This window comes from Melanotaenia boesemani, chromosome 2, assembly GCF_017639745.1.
Source record: "Melanotaenia boesemani isolate fMelBoe1 chromosome 2, fMelBoe1.pri, whole genome shotgun sequence".
Classification (NCBI taxonomy): domain Eukaryota; kingdom Metazoa; phylum Chordata; class Actinopteri; order Atheriniformes; family Melanotaeniidae; genus Melanotaenia; species Melanotaenia boesemani.
In genome coordinates this window covers 22,069,636-22,091,538 of record NC_055683.1, presented here as the reverse complement: position 1 = coordinate 22,091,538, position 21,903 = coordinate 22,069,636, and the positions used below count along the sequence as shown (strand labels likewise).

At 39.4% G+C, this 21,903-nt stretch overlaps 1 protein-coding gene and 1 long non-coding RNA gene across 5 annotated transcripts in view; one reads left to right on the top strand and one right to left on the bottom strand.

Annotated features, from left to right (window-relative positions):
* Positions 1 to 1,012: 1,012 nt before the first annotated feature.
* LOC121653582 (voltage-dependent T-type calcium channel subunit alpha-1I-like) overlaps positions 1,013 to 21,903 on the bottom strand; it is a 66,455-nt gene continuing 45,564 nt past the window's right edge. The window contains exons 27-32 of one of the 4 annotated variants that reach the window (XM_042007147.1): positions 20,596 to 21,051; positions 14,674 to 14,823; positions 10,286 to 10,423; positions 5,257 to 5,473; positions 4,328 to 4,569; positions 1,013 to 4,119 (exon numbers count right to left, since the gene is read on the bottom strand). In XM_042007147.1, coding sequence (XP_041863081.1) covers positions 3,394 to 4,119; positions 4,328 to 4,569; positions 5,257 to 5,473; positions 10,286 to 10,423; positions 14,674 to 14,823; positions 20,596 to 21,051 — 1,929 coding nt within the window. In that variant the 3' untranslated portion in view covers positions 1,013 to 3,393. The remainder of the gene's footprint in view (positions 4,120 to 4,327; positions 4,570 to 5,256; positions 5,474 to 10,285; positions 10,424 to 14,673; positions 14,824 to 20,595; positions 21,052 to 21,903) is intronic. The other 3 variants (XM_042007155.1, XM_042007163.1, XM_042007171.1) reach the window with 3 other exon arrangements.
* Positions 6,520 to 21,365, top strand: LOC121653602. Its single transcript, XR_006012823.1, has 3 exons — positions 6,520 to 6,589; positions 15,947 to 15,951; positions 21,353 to 21,365. It is a non-coding gene; the product is annotated as an uncharacterized LOC121653602 (long non-coding RNA).

Genomic DNA, 21,903 nt, shown 5'->3' with positions numbered 1-21,903 from the left:
CAACTGTAGACCACAGCTTAAACAGTCTGAGGCAAAACAATAACAAATACATTTAAAGAAAATTATATTTACTGCGAAAAGCACCCAGTGATTAAAAGTTCTTGAATACTAACAAAAAAAATTTAAAAAGTGGCAAGTCTCTCCTGTATTAGGTCTACACTTCACTGACTCACATCTAAGTTCTCTAGAAATGTAAAATGGCAGCTTTCTCCTCTGGAGGGTGGGTAGCCTTATTGAGCTATTGTACAATAAGTTAATATACAGTAGACCAATAGAAAAAATGGTATAAACAAGTTGAGTTGAGTCTCAATGAGAGCTGTAGCACTCACTTACTCTACAAAGGCACGCTTTGCTTACACACACAGTTGGTGCAGTGTTATTTTACAGCTCATGTCTAGTGCATTGACAAAAAAACGAAAACCAAAACTCTGCAGCAGTCAAATTTACATGAATGAAGCAAGGCAAAAAATTTGCTTCGCATTGTGTCTGAGCACAGCTTTACAGCTATTTTAAAAATATTACTAGTGGTTTTTACCCCCCGACCTGAGTTCAATAACTTCAGTTGTTCAAGTTGTCCAATTGGAGCCCATCTCTTTTCTGACTGGTCTCTGAGAGGGCAGAGGTGCAATCTGAATGGGTGTGAGCTCAGACAAGTCAAAGCAAAAAACCAGACAGTAATGAATACTATTGTATTCTGAGGAGATAAAAATCACATTGACATCATTTACTCAGGGCATACACATATAACATTTATTGCTGTGTTGTCAGGCTTTAATCTTTGATGCCATATTCACTGACACAAGGATTTGTCAGAATGATAGGAGGATATATCTTTGAAGCTAAAACAGCCCTTGGTTGCTGTGTTTTTCCCCTCTTCGACCTCACTTCTCAAGTATCCTCACTGACAAACATGACACTTCAGGGAAAGGCAATTTCTTCACCTGAACTCATTAACACACACACACACACACACACACACACACACACACACACACACACACACACACACACACACACACACACACACACACACACACACACACACCCACACACACACACACACACACACAACTTTCTGACTTATTGATATCCAACACCACATGATAAAACATAGTCATCAAAGTGATTTTGCATGATAAAAGGAGGTCAAACCCTCAGATTTTTCTCACATCACCTTATCTGTCTTTTTAAAAACTAAAAGTAAGGTAATGATCAAAATACTAAGGATACAACAGTCTATCACTAGAAATCAGGCTTAAAGATGAGTTATCTCCTTTTTGAATGAAGTAATTCATCCAGTGGCAGAAGCCAAAATAAGTTCCCATTAAAAGATACAATGTTTTGATCTTTGTTACAGTGGTTGCTTCTGATATCAAATGATAATGTGTGAAAAGGTTTGCTACAACATACTGTATGTGTGTGAAGAGATGGGGAAGAGAAGATGAGTGCATCAAGCCGTCATTTCAAGAATAAGCGTACTGTATTGCATTCCCCATACCATGCTTAAAGAACACAAATGTGCCCATAATCGATATGTTGTGATTTAACTCTCAAATTAAAGCTTTCATAGAGATGATTTATGCTGTTCATGTTTTTTTTTTTTTTTTTTTTTTTTTTTTGTTATAGCCAGGAGGCTACAAGCAAACAAAGTTTCCTGTGTGCAGGTCTGTTTGTCCTCTCTGTGAACTAGACAGTCCACATGTGGTGAGTGAATATGGCTGTTCCCACCACTGGTTGTCCTCGGATTCCAACATCTGGAAAAAAAAATAAAAAGTCCACAAGGAACAAGTATTCCCGTCGAGAAATGTGCTGCAGGGAACAATCACTTCAGCGCACAAAGTTGGTTTGAAATTTTTTGCTTTTTTGTTTTATACACTGTTCATACCTTAAAAAATGTTATAAAACTGGAAGCCAATGGCAGACAAAAAAGTCTTAGACAACAAGTCTTAGACACTGCATGGGTTAAATTAAATCAGAACAAACTAACGGTAACACTTGCACGTGCCTATTCTCTTTTCTACAAAAATAGTGGAATAGAAATCACATGGTTATCACCCAACAATGACATCTTGATACACCTCTGTATATAGATAAAAATCTTGGTTAAATGCAATCCCATCATGCAGTCAAGGTCTTTTGCAGCACTTACGGATTTGTCCTTTTATTGTAAATCCTTAAAGATGGTGAGAAAGAGCCGAGTCCAAAAGGAGTGTGCTTTAGTGTCACTAGCTGTGAGCCATATTTCGGTGCAGCATAACTTACCTCATTCCCACTTTTGCTGTGACTTCTGACAAGGTTTATTTATCACCATATAACCTACTTCTCTTTCACACTCATTTTTTCATGTTCATGAGTGGGAGATACTGAAGATAGAATGGAAAAAAAAAAAAAAAAAAAAAAATTTCACGAATCACTCCACGCACAGTTAGACCTCCACCATCTCAATTTCTTTTCATTTTCCGCTGCCATTGAAGACCAAGTTGACAGACACATATAGTCAATACCTATTTCCTGTTTCAGAAAACACTGAGGTATGGTGCAGTGATGAGAATGATTTAATTCATGCCTTGGGTACCTGAGGCAGTGCTCTCAAACACAAACTATGAGGACTCATTCCTGAACTCTCCTCCACCTCACATTTTACTCTGATCTCAGCAGAAGGTCCTTTGCCAGAGTGAGTAGGACCTGTTGTTTCCGTCTGCCAGAACAGATGGACATTAGATCCGCTTTCTGCTTTTCCAGCCAAAAAAACCTGCCTTTTCCTTTCCCAGTCTTCCTTCCGCCTTGATTTATTCCAAAATCACAGGTCCTCCACCCACTTTCTACCATGCCTCTGAGACATAAACAAATCAAAACAGTCTTTATTGGCATGGATAGCTATGTCAAGTTTGCGTACTTCTAACTTTGCATTTCGAACCTCACTGAACCCGAGTTGTCACAGAGAAAAGGAAATTACAGTAGAGCAAAATCAAGACTCTTGGTAGGATCTTTGAATTTACGCTCCTTTGTATCCGCACCTATTGATTCCCAGAAATGAACGAAACTCCTAGTTTTCCAGCGTTATCTGAAGTTTCCATAGCATCCTCCACAACTACAGCCCCTAAAAGGGTAGATATGCCTCTCTTCAGCCCTTGGACCTTATATCCGCGGGCCACTTCCTCACCATCAAACCATTACCTTTACCACTCCCCTTAGATAGCATAAACAGGACATGAGCTTGTCATAAATGTATATAAAGAGTTTGAATTGGGAAAATGAGGGTTTGGCTTTGGAGTATAGGGCATCATGTGTCATCAAACCTCTGTCTCACTGATGAAGCAGAGAGAGTGAGAGGGACAGCGAAGGGTTTAGTTCCAAGAAATTGAAAGACAAAAAAAGAATAAACAGTAGGTTTCATCTGTTTTCTCGACAAGGCCCTACTGTTGTTTGGCTTGAGCTCTTCCCTTTCAAACCCAGTTCCCCACCTTCTACTTCCCCTCCTCTCTCTCCTCTTCTTGGATCAACTATTACCCCTGTCCAGGGGTTTGCCAGAAAGCCCTGGGGGTCTATAAGCTCCAGGCCCATAATCTCCCTGCGGCCCTCCCTGCCCCGTGAAGACAGCAGCATCCCCCCTTTGTCCAGACTGCCTGTGCTGTTGCACTTCTTCACTGCTCCTCCTGGGTACATGAGGGAGCTGGGTGTCAGAAGAGATGTCAGTGACAAGCTGCTTAGTGCCTCTGATAAATGTTCACTGTTGCCCGCTTGGCTAGAGCCACAGCCTCCAATAGACGATCCAATGCCAATGCCCAGATCCTCATCTGAGGGGTCAATAGAGTCCTCACGGGTGTAGCCCGGACTAGTGCTGCCACGCCCGCTGCTCTGGCTCCGTTGGTGACCCCTAGTGGCCAAAAGGGTTAACGCGCATGAGGGATTGGGCCTCGGTCTCAGGGTTTGAACTGGAGAGGAAATAGTAATTTTGTCTTCGGTTAGCGGAAGAGGGCACATGGGTGCTAAGGGAGCTGTTGGCAACTCCAGGTTCTGTGGTGGAGAGACACTGAAGCTCAGTCCTTCTTCTAGGGTGGTCTGAAGGCTGCCTTCAGAGCTTCCTGTAGCAAGAGATGAGTCACTGTGGGATGGATACTTAAGACAAAAGAGAGATAGGGAAAGCACATCAGTCCAACTCATTTACATTCATGAAAAGTGTACCAGCTTCTAGTATACAGTATGTACTCCATGTATTAGCTTTTTTGAGCTTGTAATAAATTACATCTCAATAAAACATCTCGCTGATGTTAACTTCCATCTTTAATATAAAATATAAATATAAAATGTGTTCTTTCTTCCTTACCTGTGCACAGAGCATCTTTCTATGGGCTCCAGGGGAACGAAATGAGGCCCAGGAGGATGGGGAGGTCAGCCTAATACCCCTTGACAAACGTAGGCTTCTACTGTGGGGAGGCACCGGGATTGCTGCACCTGCAGAGTGAAAGAACTCTGCTGGTAGATGGAAAAGAGTAGAAATACCACTGGCTTCCCCTCCTTCTCCTTCTCTGTGTCTTTCCTTTTGCCCACAGTTGGAAACGCCATCTTCTGGAGAGAACACATGTTTCATGTATATCCTGTCATTGAATTATACATAGTCTATCTTCTGTTATTGACGGATTAGCTTTAATGGCAGTGTGTATTAATCTGTGTTTATTTGTGGCAACAATGATTTAGTAGCTATTAAAAACCAAGACAAGCATATGATTTACAGCTGGATGCTGTGAGTGAACTGCTGGTGAAGACTGTGCAGATGCTCAGAAATCTCTCTTGAGGGGAGTTTGTCCTTGATCTTGTCCTTTTTTTATTTCCTGTCCTTGTTTTTTCATGTTTGTCTTTGTTTTACTGCATCCACCAGTAAAACTGTCTCAGAGTTCCCACCTGTGGCAGCATTTATGCCTGTGTGCATTTATTACTTGTTTTATATAATTTCTTGAATGAAATGAAATGATGATGATGATGATGTTGATGATGATAAAATTAAATGGCCTTTCTCTGGGAAATATTGTGGTTTTAATACTTCTGTTAGTCATTTCTGTAAATTTTCTGGTCATGTTATATTATATGTTCTACTTTATAATCTACTTTGTAGACTCAAACATAACATACACATACAGAGTAGCAAGCAAGCCACTATCATAACTAAAACCCAACTTCAATCTGTATGCTAATGCAATTAAATGTATACACATTTGTACAGGGTTTTTAAAATGAGCCTTGTGTGGATTTACTAACCAGGACTGCAGTGGGGTGAGCACATATGTGGCTGGTGTGTTTGCAGTTTCATGTCCTCCATTGTGGTCTCCATCTCAGTGCCAGCACTGAGGGCTCTGCATGGCTGGCATGACCCCTGCACCTGGCTGTGCACTACGGTCTGAGTCTGGTGACCTCCTTCCTGACCTCCTCCACCACTGGTCTCCTCAGAACTGTGGATGTCACTGCTGCACCTTCCCTGCAAAAGAAAAGATCTCACCTTGAAGGGAAAGTATTTTATGTAATTTACAAAATAGATTAATACACTTGATGTTTGCATTTTCATAAATGTCTAAAGGGAAATATATTAGATATGGACACAGGTTTTAACTTAGATAACTGAGCTCTAGGACCTGTATTCAAGAGCTTAAATCATTAAAATGATTATTTTTATACCTTAGAATTAGTCTTAAACTTTCATATCTTTTCCAAGGGGGTGATAAAGGTTTATAACTCCCAATATAAATTGTAAGGCGACGGTTCCTGATGGAGACCAAGCCCAAAAGAATATGAGAACAAAACAATATAGCATCCATGGCTCTGGCCTCTGATTCACATCACCCTTTTGACTTTTAATTTTAGTGATGGTTTCTAGATATTACTGTCATGTTAATGTTACACATTTCATTATTAAATGTTTGGTTGTAAATTTGAGAGTGTGTAAGATAGCTGGAAAAGCGGAGAGTAAATTAAGTCAAGTGGGGGTATGTAGGAATGCTTATGGACATCTATTAGTAGAGTGTAAGTGTGTCATTCAGTCCAGGGAACAGAGGAGGAACCTGCACCTACTGTATCAGTGTGGCAGGTTTTGTACCAACTACATCAATGATTTGTGTATACAGTCACACAGCTGTGTTCTCATCCCCATATGTCATAGTACAATCCCAACTTAAAAAAGTTGTGACGATGTGTAAAATGGAAATAAAAATCAGAATGTAATGATAGAACATTAACAACATCTCAGATGGTGAAACTGACACATTTTATCAAATGCAAAATCCCCCAAACAACTGTGTACTGGAACAGGGTTGTGTTTACCATTTTGTAGCATCTCCTCTTCTTTTAACAACTGTCTGTAAAGTAAGAGTGTAGAGACTAGTTGTTGGAGTTTTAGGAGAGGATTGTTATTCCATTCTGGTCTGATGCAGGATTTTAGCTGTTAAAGAGTCCTGGGCATTCATTGTGCCAGATATTTCATTTCATGATGGTAAAATATTTTCTATTGGTGAAACTCAGCACCTGGACTCTTCTCCTGTGAAGCTATGCTGTTGTGATGATTGCAGTATGGGGTTTAGTATTGCCTTGCTGAAATACTGTATGTAATACTTTCCCTGAAAGAGACATATGTTGATCTAAAACTTAAATATAGATGTCAGTATTGATGGTACCTTCACAGACGTGTACAGTGCATGAATGAAGCACCATCAGAGATGCAGGCTTTTAAACAGTGTTATAATAACAAGCTGGATGGTCTCTTTGCTTTTTAAGCTGGGTACACACGTAAGGATGTTCTGAATCTGAAGAGATTTTTTATCTGTTAGAAGAAGATAAAAATCAGGCATTTAACATTTTTGATTGCACATAACAATTCTGTCCCACAGCCGATCTAGGATCTATTCCTCTCAGCCAGAAATCTTGCGTGATCAAAAATGATCTAACAAAAACCAAGAAGAAGAACCATAGACACAACCAGAAAACAACCCAGCATGGAGGAGGGCATATATAATGAAGTAATGATGGTAGTCTTGTGACTACTGTTAACAGAAAAATCCTGAACCAAAAAAAACATAACAGACTGGAGACAGCATGAGCACGGACTTCTTTCTACCCAGTCGGCTCGGTCTCATAGAGTCACAACTCGGAAGTCGTCGGCTTTCCCCACACACGTGAATTTTGGTTGTAAATACCAAACAAGTTTAACATTTGTGATTGTTGGCCACGACCTGTTTTGGAGCTGATTATCAGAACAAATTCACTTTTAATACACCTCAGACTACAGGATAATCTGACAGGATAATCTTATAAAGCTTAAGACCTGGTACACGCATAAGGATTTTTGGGCTGTTTTTGTTCTGGTTTTGCTTCTTCCTGACCAAGCATGGCAAACGCCTGATTTTCCTGACTCTTATAAGAGTTTTCTGTACAATTATCATTTGGTCTGAGGTATGTTACGAGTGGATTTGTGCCAATAACTGTCTCCAAAACCGGTCGTAGCCGACAATTGTAAATATTGAACATGTTCAATAAATATTGAACATGTTCAATATTTACGACCCAATTTCTGAGGAAAGCCAAAATGTAGCCAATAAGAGAGCGAGCTGGCTGGGGAACAAGAAAGTATATAAAGTCCGTGTTCACGCTACTTCCAGTCTGTTACTTTTTCAGTTCTGGCTTTTTCTGTTGACAATAGTCCCAAGACCACCATCATTCCCTCATCCTGTATATCCCTTTCCATTCTCTGTGTTGTGTTTTCCGGTTGTTGCTATGTTTCTTCTTCGTTTTTTGCCAGTTGCTGCTATGGTTCTTCTTCTGTGTTTTTGTTAGATCATGTTTGGTCATGTGAGATGTCTCTACTAGACTGTAGATCAGTTGTGGGACAGCATTGTTGTGTGTGTTGTTCTGTGATTTGATTATCAGAGCACACCACACACATTATGATCAAAACTGTTTAGTGCCTGATTTTTTATCTTCATGTGTGAGGTCTCGACCAGATAAAAAAATCTCATAAGATTAAAAAAAATCCTTATGTGTCTACCAGGCCTAAAATAATTGGGCACAGAGAAGTTTTCTATTTTGTCATTAGTCAAGAGAAGGCAGCTGTGTTTCTTGATATTTGGTACTGTGTTCACAGACATAGATGTCTTGAGGTGTTCCTGAGCTCATGGTGATTTCTAGTAAAGAATCATGATTAATGCCTAAAGGCCTGAAGATCACGAATGTCCAGTATTGACCTTTGCCCTTGTTTGTAGTGCACAGAGATTCCTCCTGTTTCTGTAACTCTTTCAATGATCTTATACACTGTAGAATTTTCAGTCTTTGTTGCAGATTAGTGAACCTTTGCCCATCTTAAAACCTGAAAGTCTCTGCCTCTCTGAACTCTACTGACCTTTGCCAATTAACCAAATTAGTTGTTAAAATCATGCAGTTGTTTTTTAATTCATGCCGACTATTTTTCCAGCCTTTTGTTGCCCTTATTTGAACTTTTTTGAGATGAGTTGCTACCATCAAATTCAAAATGAGCTATTATTTTCATTGAAATGGTAAAATGGGGAATGGTGTCCTAGTTGTTTGAAAGGTGGACTGTGAGAGGAAGGACTAAAGTTCAAGTCCCCATACTGGCAATGAATGTGAACCACAGTGGGCCCCTGAGCAAGGCTGTTAACCCCCAACTGCTCCCTGGGCACTAGAATCTGGCCTGGATGTGTTAAAGGATGTGTTAAATGTAGAGAAGAAATGAGAAAAAGAAAGAGAAATAATATATATATATATATATATATATATATATACTAGCTTTCTGTTTTCCAGTGGAGGACAGAGTCCGCTCAATGTGACTGTGTAAGGTTCTTCCAGCATGTTGTACTATTATGCAATGGCATATTACGCAATGCTAATTTTGGTGTTAATTTAATTCTTCACCAATATAGAAAGCAGCTATAACAGGTGCAGAAATTCTTGTTTACATCTGTGGCAAGATCCAAGCCAGGATATAGTGTCTGTACATGTTATTTTGGGCCAAATGACAGTAAGATGCCAGAGCAAGTAAAAAGTAGAAAAGCTAGAAGTTTGTTCAGTATTTTTAACATATCAGGAATAAACCTTAAGTATATATATGAAAACCATGCATTCACAAACACCCTGTGTAAACTGGATGATGTTTGTCTGGCATTGGATGAAATGTTTTATTTGAAAGTATGAGATGATTCTCCAGTCCAAGCACTTGAATAAAGCTTCATTCAAAGCTTTAATGGTGTTTCATTGTATCCTTCGCAGACTGAAAAACCATTCTACTTGACGAACAAAATCATTAACCTTATTTTTTTCCTCATATTTTGTCTCACTCCAATTCTCTCTCTTGCCCTAGCCTTTCTCTAATAAGCAAGGTCTTGCATCCATAATGTGTTATTGCAAGCTAGAGCTAAGGAGCATTACGCTGATACAGAGGAGAATATCTAAGAAGGATCGATGACAAGAGATGGAGATAGAAGGGCTCGAGAGAGGTGCAGAGCAGGTGTGAAATCACCCGAGGGGAAACACAGAGAAAGGTGAAGCATAATAGATAAAGTCTAAAGCGGAAGAGCCGGTTCAGGAAAGGGAGATGTGAGTGCCACCCAGGCTGGTAACTGGGGAAAAGATGCTGGAGAGATTTATTCATGAGATGGTCTGTGGTGGCTAGACTGTGGTTTCTTAAAAGAAAAAATGGTTAGCCTCGTAATTGGAGAGAAAACCATAAAGTTTGAAACGAGAGGTTCATATCTGTGAGTGGAAGAGAGCCTAGAGCACAACCATGAAAGTTATGTGGTAATTTGATACTTGTATGAGAGTAGAATAAACTCTTAATGTCAAGTATAAAAAGGACCTACTAGAAGTTAAGCAGGTGAATGCTCCTAACATTTAAACAGATCATTTTCATTAGAACTCTCTCTCAGAAAGTCATGCTAGTATTTAGCCAATTACTGAGCTAGCTATAACATGATTACATCAATAAAAGCTTATCTGTTTAAGCTGCACATTATTGCCTCTAAATTATATTTACTAATTTCTAAATCATAGTTGGTGAATGCAACTTGAGTATTCCTTGAATACATGATTGTTGAACCTACTATTGCAAAGACATTTAAAACGTATGCACAGTGTTTCAGAAAATGAATCTTCCTAAGAATAGAACATATGCCTGTGTATAAGTCTTGTACATTCATACTCTAGGTTTGTTAAGGCTTAAAAGTGATCTTTCATCTTTTATTGAGAGGGTGAGACCCTAATCTTCCCCTGTTCAACTTCTGCTCACACCCACCTTGCCCTCTTGTGCCAGCAGGTGATAGGCAGTGTGTTCGTCCAGGCTGAGGTCATCTGGCAGAGCAGGGGATGAGGACTTGTCGGAGAGTTGCTCTGACTTCAATGACGCCTGTTCAATCTCTGCCATTCTGATCTGCTGCAAAGAATCAACTTCAGTTATTAATGCCTTGAAAGCACATTGAGAGAAGGCACAGCAACTGCGTTAACCTCCTGGAATTACTTAATCTCTTTTAGAGCTCAACATAAGGATTTGTGATACAGAAGACCTCGGTAGCTTACATTTTGAGCATGTTAATTAAGGATTATATCTTAAACTCTTTTGACAGAGTCTTGCATAACTTCTTTGTTAACACAGCATCACATTATGCTCAATATATGCCACACAGACAAGATAAAATAAACCTCCACCAAGCTGCGATATGGTTCACCAGTTGTTGACAATTCAAAGTGGCCATAATGCTGTGGAGCTGTCTGTAAAGAGAGCAGGGTGAGAGATTTCAAGAAGTAGTATCAATGCTTTGTCATCATCATCTGAACAAATGTTTTCCAGTGGCATTAACAGAGAAGACAGGAGCAGATATCCAAGCGGTGTGTGAACGTTTTTGTCGGAATGTATGAACTGCAGTATTTGCATTTATATGCAAGAGAGAGAACAGATGTTTTTCGCTCTGTTCTCTGACGAGGATGATGTAGTGGTACCAGAACCGCATAATTCTACACCAATCCTCTGGGTGTATTTTAAAATGTACATACATTAAAATGCACTCAAACTACATACAGGATATTTTTGTGTCAACAGTATTTCTCTCAAATTTGTACCACAATTGGCTCCAACTAGTTTGAATTCTTTAGCACTGCAGATAGCTTGGCTCATGAGGCTGCTGATTTGGTCATTGACAGTTTTTTGTGCATAATAAAATAATAAAAGTAAGTTGGAGTGGAATTTCAGGGTTCTGTAAGCACTGTGATGTGTTCCAGCAATGTTTCTTTGAAGAGGCACAGCAATAAATAGCCAGAGAAAGGGGAATTAAAAAAGGGGACTTTAACAGGGCCGAGTGAAATTCAATGAATTGAGGCCGGTTAGCGATGTGTTAACAAGTGCCGATAGGTGAAAAAGACAAAGAGCTTCATAGAGAAAGATTCATTGCTGATATGAGGCAGTAAATCACCACTGCCATAGGCACCAAAAGGAGAGATAGAGCAAGAATGAAAGAGATGAAATGAAGCAAAGCAAAGAAGCAAGGCAGAAGCACAGCAAAGCAACTCATTAATTCAAGGAAACACTTTACAGTTTTTCTGTTTTGTGTCATATACTGGCTCATATGCCACTATGTGACAGCAGCATATTTGTGACTTGCTGTGTCTCAGAGGTGGGTTGTAAATAGCTTCAGCAGAGGTCTCTGCAGGTCACCAGCTGGTGCATTTATTGACAAGTAATGGAAACTATAGCCTCTCTCTTCCTGTATTCTTGGCTGTGTCTCCAGGGACAACACAAAGCACAATGGCTACAGGAATGCTTGCTACAACGTTGCCTCCAAGGTAACCACAGAAATATTGATAGCTTCACTAACAAGAAAGGAGACTTGGGCAAGAACCAACTGAAAGTGTTTGCTGCAGCATGAAAGCAGAGAGGAAATATGTTCTATTCAGCATCGACATAAGGGAACTGAAGAGAAAACATGCATGGCTAATATTTTAGGACCGGAGTGCGTGGGTCATGCTAGTCAGAACACAGTTTTGCAATATTATATATGCTATAATTCAGGTGTACCAGTAGTGAGGGATTATTTTCTGCAACACACACACACACAGAGTCACGCCTCATTTTAGTTTTTCTGCCCGCCACAATTTTCCAGATTTTGTCACATTTAAATTCAGTAAATGTTTTCCTCATCAGTCTACAAACAATTCTTCTTAACGGCAAAAACAGTTTTTAAATAGGAGTCTAAAACATCCAGCATATGTAGTGTTCAACCTGTCACTTAACTCTCGTATAAAGAATCTTTTCGCAGCAGGGACAGTCAAAGTCTTTTAGGACAATGAGCTACTAGTTTGGAAATTTCTCCAATTTTTCTAGGTTGTAACATTCAAGCCAGTCTGTATGGGGAATATCAGTGCACAGCCATCAAATCTCTCCAGGGATGTAGTTCCAAGTCATTCCAAGACTTTCACAAACCTACTCTTGAGCTTTCTTGGTTGCTTGCTTCGGGTCATCGACTTGTTCCAATGTAAACCTTCAACCTATTCAGGTAGGCAAAGGTAGACACTTGTCAAGAAGTAGAGGCCTCTCAAAGGCTCCTGAGAGAACTTAGACACACTACAGCTCAGCTGTGTGTGACACAGTAAAGTGTCTGGAGAGCTTGACAACTCTTCTCTGGGTTTGAGCCGTCTCATGTGCTGCTGTCTCCACATGTAATCCCAGACTGACTGATGTCGGGATCAGGGCTCTGATAGCCCACTGCTATCACATCATCTATTTATTGCTGTTTTTATTTATTCATTATTACATGTGGTCAATATTTTGAGCTTCCAATGTATGACCAATGTATTATATTCTATTTGAATCATTCTAGTAACTATTGATAAACCTTTCTTAAAATATTGTAAAATAAGTGAAGGGAACTCGTACTCTTGAGGCTAAGTTAATGGCAAAGGTCCTCACTGCTCCACTGAACCGTTTCCTGCACACTTGAATGTCACTCTCAAGCTGTGGCTCATCTCAAGAGCTTATTAGGCAGTTACTTGAATATCTCTGCTATTACACATACTGCACCCAAGTTTCCCACAGTGGCTGGCTTTCCTCTTAAAAAACATAAAATCTGCACAGGACTCAGCAGGGAAAGACCCATGTATCCAAAGAGCGCACACACACTAGCTCTGCCACCCACAAACACACCTCATATGCAATTTTTAAGATCAAAGAACATGGAAATTTACAGCAGAACACCACAGGATCAGATACAGTAAATCAGAGACAGACACAGAGAGAGGAGTGGAAGTACACACGAAGAGAGGAAGCATGTAAAAGAGGGAGGGAAGATTGATGGTTTGACAGCATCTGCAGACAGGCAGAAAGTGGAGCTGACAGGTGAGGAGGTGTAGATCCCAGTTACGGCTTCCTCTGAGCTGACCCACTGCACTTTGTCATTGTGATGGACAACACTTGAACAGGACAATATGTGTGTATTAAATGCAGGAGCTCCTGTTTACAAGGCACCTTAACGTATATGCACAAGTAAAGGAGATTGTTGGTGTGTGCGTGCACGCATGCATGCATACATCATCAATAGTGGTTGCATTTGTGTATGCATGCAGAGGGCCTCATTAATCCACATTCATGCACATATGGAAAGCTGCGTCTATCTTAAGCTGATGAGTTTAATTAAGGGCTGCTACTCTGAAACATAATAGTATATAGATGAGTTGGAAAAGTTATAAAGCACAAACTTTGCCAACATATTCCATTAAAACTGCTTTGTATAATGAATGAAGCCCCATGTATTTTCATGAACGTACATGAAAATGCATGTTCCTTTGTATATTTCTACATGCATACAGTCTTGTCTAAAACATGGTTAGAGCGTGTATCTGTGGTTCTTTGCACATGAATATGTACACTATGTCTGGTATGGGTGTTTGAGTATTCAGGATTGAAATTTAATGCTGAAATGAGATTTTCACTGCTACACTACCCAAAGTTGATGGCTTCTTTTTTCTCTTTTCATTAAACAAAATAACTGCAGAGCTGCACAAATCTGGCATGCCCTGATGATCTTCAAAAATAGGGGAAATGTGCATCCACAAATTAATTTTACATAAAAAATGCAGGTGAAAGGGCTAGAAATATATAGGTCCTTCATTATTGTAATGCAATGATGCATTTCTGAGGCTTCTTCTTCTTCTTCTTCTTTTTCTTTTTATTCACACCAACCAAGCAAGTTGACATTTTCTTTAATACTACTGACACTCTGGAGTTGTTTTAGATTTCAGTCTGGGTGCTATGTGCTGCTTTCTGACTATCAATCCAGAGAACCAGAGCAGCAGTGGATGCAGAGGACTGCAGATTCATTTATGTTGTTGGCCCATAAAGTCTCTGGATTTCTTGCTGGGTTCATTGTGCTAAAATAAAATTACTTCTACTTCCTCATCTGATTTTCAGGTGTTGAATTATATAAAAATGGGCTTCCAGGTTGAACCTGTTAACCTTAGAGACAAACCACCCAACAAACTGTAAACTGCTGTAAAGAGTTGTGTCTAACCATTGCTTACAACCGTTGTTTGCCTGGAGGATATTTACCCCGAAGAATGGCTTAAATATATGCCCTCCACAGGGGCTTGTGTGTGTACTGCAGACATTTCTGTATTCATGTGTGTTCAGGGTGGTACCTCTTGTGGGTGGCCCTTGCAGTCTTTGCAGACAGGTGGAGGAGAGGAGTAGTGGTGGAAGACAGAACCGGAGAGGTTGTCGATCATCAGCATCTCCCCCTCAAACGTATCCTTGATTAGGAGAGATACGCTGTCCAACCACTGGCTCTCCTGGAACACATACACGCACACACACGTACACACAGACGCACACACACACATACATACAAGCACACGGGACGCAGGCCGGCAGACCAGAATGCACGCAGGCGCAAACATGTGCACATGCCGACATGCGAGGACAAAGAACACGCAGGGAAATGCATACACCATCGTAAGGGTTACAAAGGTGCCTGTGTGCACACGCAGGTATGCTTTTGCACTCTTCTATATGCTCACATACAAATGCACATGGTCATTCATGTGCATTTTCACCCTAACAAAAGTAGATCTTACAACATTTATTATATTTCTACAACTCCTGCCCAAAAAACATGATGTCAAACATTGTGTAACAATCAACCAGAGCAAATTCTCCAGTCATACTTTGTTGGCCTTTGGGGCTCAACACATTTGGAAAAAAGAAAGTCCTCAATAATAAACCCTGAACCCTCATTAGCCCATAAATTTACTATCAAAGCCTGGAGCCTTGAGAGCAGAGCAATTACATTTGATGTATCACCTCAATTAGGCTGTTCAATACCTTGTTGAAACAATTTAAGATTTAAGCTTGTGCTTTCTGCTTTGGGTATTATTAGGTTTAAAGTAATTTAGACTGAATCACTGAGGGCTTGTTTCAGTGACTTCAATGATCCTTCCTTGATGGAATTTCATCTGCCAGATTGGTTTCTGGAAAACCAATCTAATAGAAAAAAGGAAACTACCTACAGAAAAATTAAAACTGCTTTACAAATATGTTTTCTGCATTCCTTGGCAGGACCCTATATTTCCTAATGAAATGGATGCATTGCGCCTGTAGCACCTTCCTGCCAGCCAAAATAACTGTATTACATCAGCAGATATTTCCCAAACAATACTCTGAAAGCAGGTCACTCCTCTTCAGTCCCCACGTAAACCTGTTTTCATAACACAATTCTACAACGCTGCTTGTAGGACTATACTTAGATCTGTTATGCAAAGACACATTTCTTATGACTCATCTGGCTATATTACATTTACTTATGACTTATGTTTTCAAAAACGAGGGAGTTATGAATTCAAGAGCCAAGTTACAGTACTCCCAGCAGTATAAATATGCATAAATCATGCTGGCTTATGAAACAGGGCTTCAGAGCCACAGTTTGGCATGAAGACAAGCTGACTCTGGCATAGCCAGCGCAACACATGCATGTATAAAGAATACACACTCTTTTTTTGTATCCCTCTCACAGACAGGCCCAAGATAGTCTGTTCTGTGTAGGTGGAAAGCTTAATATAAAAATAATGTTTGATTGACTGTGGTGGCCTATGTGCTGGCCCCATTAATAACTGTATTAGTGGACAACAATAGGGCTCGTCTATAGGGAATGGAAGTTGAGAGCGAGAGAGGAGAGAGCTGAAATTAATTACTGCCTCTATCTGACTGTCACTGGCTTGGCCATTATCTCTCCTCTCTTGGTTCTTTGCTCTATTCCTGTGAGTGTATGTGTGTGTGTGTGAACTTCCTACAGTCTCTTCTTTAGTAACTAATGCATCACAATGCAGTTAAAAAGGCTCAGTAGCTTTAACTAGGATAAATTGGTTGTACTTGGGATCTGTGTTTGACTAGTAAAATCTGCATACAGTGACAAGCAAAACTTGGAAAAGTAAAAAAAAAAGTGAAGATAAAACAAGTTCAAAATTGTCATTGTCCCATTTACTTTTAGAGGAAAGAGAAGGAAAGTAAAGAGAAACCATACAAACATTTTCTAACCCAACGAGGCCTAAGATAAAGGTCCTTTAGATATTTATTGTTGTTTGTGTGATTGTGCACTGACTGATTGATTTTACTGCTTGCTGTACAACAAATTAACCTCATGGGATAATAAAGATTCCTTGATCCTTGATCCTTACTTGATCAGACATTATTTAGCCCATTGTTCCCAGAGATTGTCTGGAGAGGGCAAATGATTCAAATTTCACAGCTTTAAAAACTTTGTTCCAATAATCACAAGCTGCCAGGCATTTTGAAAATAAATAATTGATGTCCACAAAGCAGGAAAAGCTCTTTACAAGAATGCTGGATGTCAAGTTGAGTTCTGGAAAGGCAAGAAAACTTTCCAGGACAAATGCTTACAGCATTATTAGAAACAAATAACCTCTATGTGACTGCAAAACATCCTAAAGTCAGACTGAGTGGTAATAAAATGTTGCAGCATATTGCAATGATGGGGAGTCCGACTCTTTTTCAAAGATTCAGCTCTTTTAGTTCATTCCTTTAGAAGAACCGTCTCTTTTGGCTCTTAAACGGCTCATCATTTTGCATCACTCTGAGCTTTGTTTTTTGCCCAGTTTACCAATTATGAATGAAGTGTGTGTTAGTAAGGACTTATTTAATTTTTTGTATGCATTATTTGCTAAAAAATATTCTAATATATTCTGTTCTAAAATATTCTAATGAAACCGTTAACACTTGAACACAGAAGCACTAGAAAACAAATCAAATAAATCAAGTCCAAAGGCTTAACATTAAGACATATTAGATTCTGCAATTTCATTAGAGAATCTATTGCACATTATGCACATTATAAAAATCCTGCTTCCTGTCTGGCTCTCTGTGACTATGTGTATTTCTTTTGAAAACCGGTCAATCATTTCATCATGTTTGCCCAATGTTTTGCATGCCACTGTATATTATCAGACCTCATCTGAGACATAGCTCTTTCTGAATTAATTGTACACACACATCACATTTATGGGTGACAACTCATCAGCTACTTGTTATATTTGAAACCCTAATTTTCATTTTGGAATGTTTTGTGCTCAGTAAAAACATTTTTCTTTTACTAGAGGAGCTCCTGAGGAGATTATGAAAATTTATGTTGTTTGATTGCACATAGACACTTAAACTAGCACTCACGTATATACACACACACAGCTAAGGACCTGTGCTCTGAATAAATTACATCGTTCTGCTTGATTCCCTCCCGCATTACGAGTGAGACAGAGAACTAAAGAGAGAACAATTGAGGTGGAAAAAAGTGGGGGAGGATGCAGCCTGTGTGTTTTCTCTGGTCTGCATTAAGTTCCTTCGTCAGCCAACACTGAACTAAAAATGGCTCCATGCTGCCAAGATTAGCTCCACAAAGGTGAGACTCCTCGTGGCAGCTGGTGAGTCATCTTTATGCGAGTATCCGTGTGGATATCTCAGACTATCATTAGCGATTTTATAATGAAAGTGTACGTCTCTGCTGACTGTCTCACACACACAGGTGTGAGTAGTGAAATAATAATTAACCTGTGCACATAAATCTGCAAACTAACAGTCTCATGTGAGTGCTGAGAGGTCAATAAAGCTTAAATGGAAAAAAATATATCTAATTGAATAAGCGATTTTGATTTTTCACCTCACCTTGCTGACAGCATGGGTCGCTATGATGACTGTTCAGGAAAATGTAAACTGAAAATTTATTGCCTTTCATCAGCATAATATTCATTTGGCTGTTTAGTTTAATTAGTAAAATATATTAAATTACTGCCATATACTTTAATTGACTTTTTAAATTAGTTGTTATTGTGCAGTTGTTATTATTTTAAACTGTTTTTTCTTATTCTCCCCACTCTTCATGAAAATGTTTAACCCTTCATGCCCTCCTTTCCTTCTCACAAAAAAGAATAAAAGTTCAAATTTAACAAAAAAAAAAAAAAAAAAAAAAAAAAAAAATGGATGACAGAGTGCAGCCAAGCACTGAGGCTTTTAGCACATTTTGCAAAAAGAAAAGCACCAAGTCTCTACTCTACTCTGATATCAGCACCATTCAAACACTAAAACAGTCATTACTGCCATATTATTAATCTTTTTTGTGTTCTTCCGGCTTGTGCATCAAATATGTCATTTTCTCTGGAAGATCTGATATTTTGCTGTGGTGTAAAGAGAAGCAATCTGACAGTCTGACGCAGCAGATATTTACAATCATGTGAAAAGGGAATAAACCCTCTTTCAATTCCAAGGTTTTATGTATCAAGAGATAATAAAAAAACAATCCTCTGGGTATTCTAGGTCTTACAATCAGGGAGATAAAACCTGAGTTGAACAATAATATAAGAAATATATTGTGTTATTATTTACTGAACAAAAACTAAGCTAAAGTGCAGAAGCAGCAGGTGAAAAACAAAGTAAATTCCCCCCAATTCCACCATTTGTAGAACCACTTTTAGTGGTATTAACTTTAAGTAATTGTTCTCTGAATGATGCTATGAATCACTTACATCATTATGGAGGAATTTTGGCCCATCCTCTTTATGACTTTCCTTTTAAGGTTTGGAGAAATTTTTTGTACATGACTCTCTTACGGTTAACATTTCAGTCAGGTTGAGGCCTGGACAACTGGCAACCCCCCCAAACCAGCCACGCTTGGCCATCCTTTTCTAACTGTACTGCCATTAGCTTTAACATGGTAAGTGAGGCCTGACAAGTCTAAGGCTAAGAATAAACTTGCTTTTAAACTTCACGCTTGCGCAGGCAACCAGCTCCATTGTGGGTGTAATTGTTTACATACTTGCTTCTATGCTATGCTTGTTACACTTGGTCCACTAGAAGGAACATTAAAGATGTCAGACCAGACAAAGTTATAAAATTTGTAGATGTTAACAAAATGGTAAACATAGAGGAGGTAAGTATTTGGTTAATTTTGAGATCATAGCAGAAAAAAAACAACAACAACAACAAAAAAAAAAAAACATTGATAGCAAGAGTATTGTAGATGGTATGTAAGGCTCTCAAACCAAGGACGCTAAGTGTTGTCTTCAAAACTTTCCATCATTTTTACCCCTGTCAATCCTCAGATCTTACATCTGGTCATATTGGTCCTAGTGGTGACTTGCACATTGTAGCTTTTGAATGTGTGGCATTAATTTTTGAGGATGTGCACAAATGCAAAATACACAAGGCAGCCACAATAATCCTGCAAACATAAAGTTAAAAGCTCCTGTGTTGCACTTTCTCAAATGCCTTGAATGTTTTGTACTTGTGATTATTTTTTCTCAACATGTAATGATGGACTCTAAATAGTTTGGAAACAGTCTACAGTAGTAACCTTTCACAGATTATTGGCTGCAACAATTGCTTCTATAAGTTCATTGCTGATGTCTTTCCTCCTTGGTTATGTGTTAACACACCTGAATTCCCCAGACCGGCAAACTTCTTTTTTCATATAGCTGCTCACATCTGTTGATTTTGATTAACGCCTGGCTGCCATTTTGTTTTTCAAATGCTGCTTCTGCGTTTACAGATTTTCCTGCACACCCAAAACCCAAAGCAGTAGCCAACGTTATTTAACTTATTACCAAATACAGAAACTTATATTATGACACTATTTAGCTGTAATCATGCTATGTATGGTTTCATACTGCATATTGTATGCTGTGCGTTGTTGTAAAATTGTATTTCTAGTCATCTTCTTAGAGTTGACATTACAGAAACGTGTTGATATATTAGACTCCATTTATTCATCTCAGGTAAGCTGTAGAAATACTACAGCAACACAGCAGATTCTAACAAGTTGCAACTGTTTTGAACCACACAGCCGAGCTCTGAAACACTGACATTGTTTACCTCTTTTGACCGACTAATTCTCAGATGATTTAGTTTTAAGAGAAACTACAAGTTGTTTAATTGCTTAAAAAGACTGATTGGTCTGACCTTCTGGCTTGAGATTATTCCTACTTACACACACAGACTCCCTCACCTGCACACCTCAAACAAAACTCTAAGTCTAAAAAACTAGCACTTGCAGAAATACGTACTTGTGATGGTGAGTACAAGGTCCGGTTGGAGTCGCTGGTGTTGTAGGGTCCTTGGTGTGCAGTGGTTACTGCATGTCGCATTCTCCTCACCCCCTCTCCCTTCTCTCCTCTTGCACTTCCTCTCTCTTTTCTCCCTGCCGTTCCTCCAGGCCCTGATCCAGCAGTGAGCATTCCTTTGTCCACCCCCCCACCCCCACAACTGGGGGCACCCATGCAACAGAGGGTGCCCTGGGCCAGCTCCAGCTCAATTTCTGCATCCATCTCCGCCTCCTCTTGGGCCTCCTTGTTGGAGTCGTCCAGGTGCTTCATCAGCACGGCCACCACCACATTGATGAGCACAAACTGGGCGGTGAGCACAAAGGAGACAAAGTACATGGGCGAGATAAACTGAAGGCTTGGATTGCAGGCATAGTCCACATCAGTTTTGTGGTCAGGTGGGCATTCCCGCAAAGTGTCCTGGGGTGGAGGGACAAATGTTGGAAGAAAAAAAAAAAAAAAAGGTTAGAAAGAGTTTCACAAGTAAGAACAAAACAGAAAATGCACCAGGAGTATTACTTTTTTTTCTTATTTTTTGGTTAGCTATAAGTAGAGGAAGTGGAAGAAAAACATAGTGGAACACAGAGACAAACAGTTTATGTATTTGTTTGTAAGTAAATTTATCATTCATTTAATTAATTTTCTTAATAAGATAAAAGGGTGTTTTTCTTTCTTTCTTTTTTTTTTCTTTGGGTTTGTTTTCCAGAAAAGGGCTCTACAGGTTTTCCACTCTGGTGAACATGTGCACTGTGGGCTTTCGTCATGCCAAAACTAAAGTGACAAGTATTTTCTGGAGGAAGTACGAATACCTTACCCAGACTGTGACCACACATAACAATTTTAGCCCTCTGAGCCAAAGCTGATCTTTTCTATCTAATCTGGCTTGACATTTAAACACTGTGTTCCATCACAAAACCTTTTCCATTTCAGTGTACATCCTCTTTCCATCGTATTTCTTTACATATCTGTCTTTTCCTCACCAAAATCACTCATTTTCTTACACATGCTTTCTCTGTCCTGCTGTTTTCCCATCATGTTTTTCACTTTTGCTTTCATTTCCATCTAAATAAGAGGAAGCAGAATAACTGGTTGTTTTAGCCCCTCTTCTCTTCATTCACTTTCCCACTTGTTACAGCTCACTTGTCCATCCTTTTCTCCAGAGTCCTTTCTTTCATTATTTTTACTGTCATAACAGCATCATCAATTCTGAGGGAGCTTTAGCTGCTTCTCGCTAAACCAAAGCTGGCCTACCTATCTTGCAGCCCAGGTGGT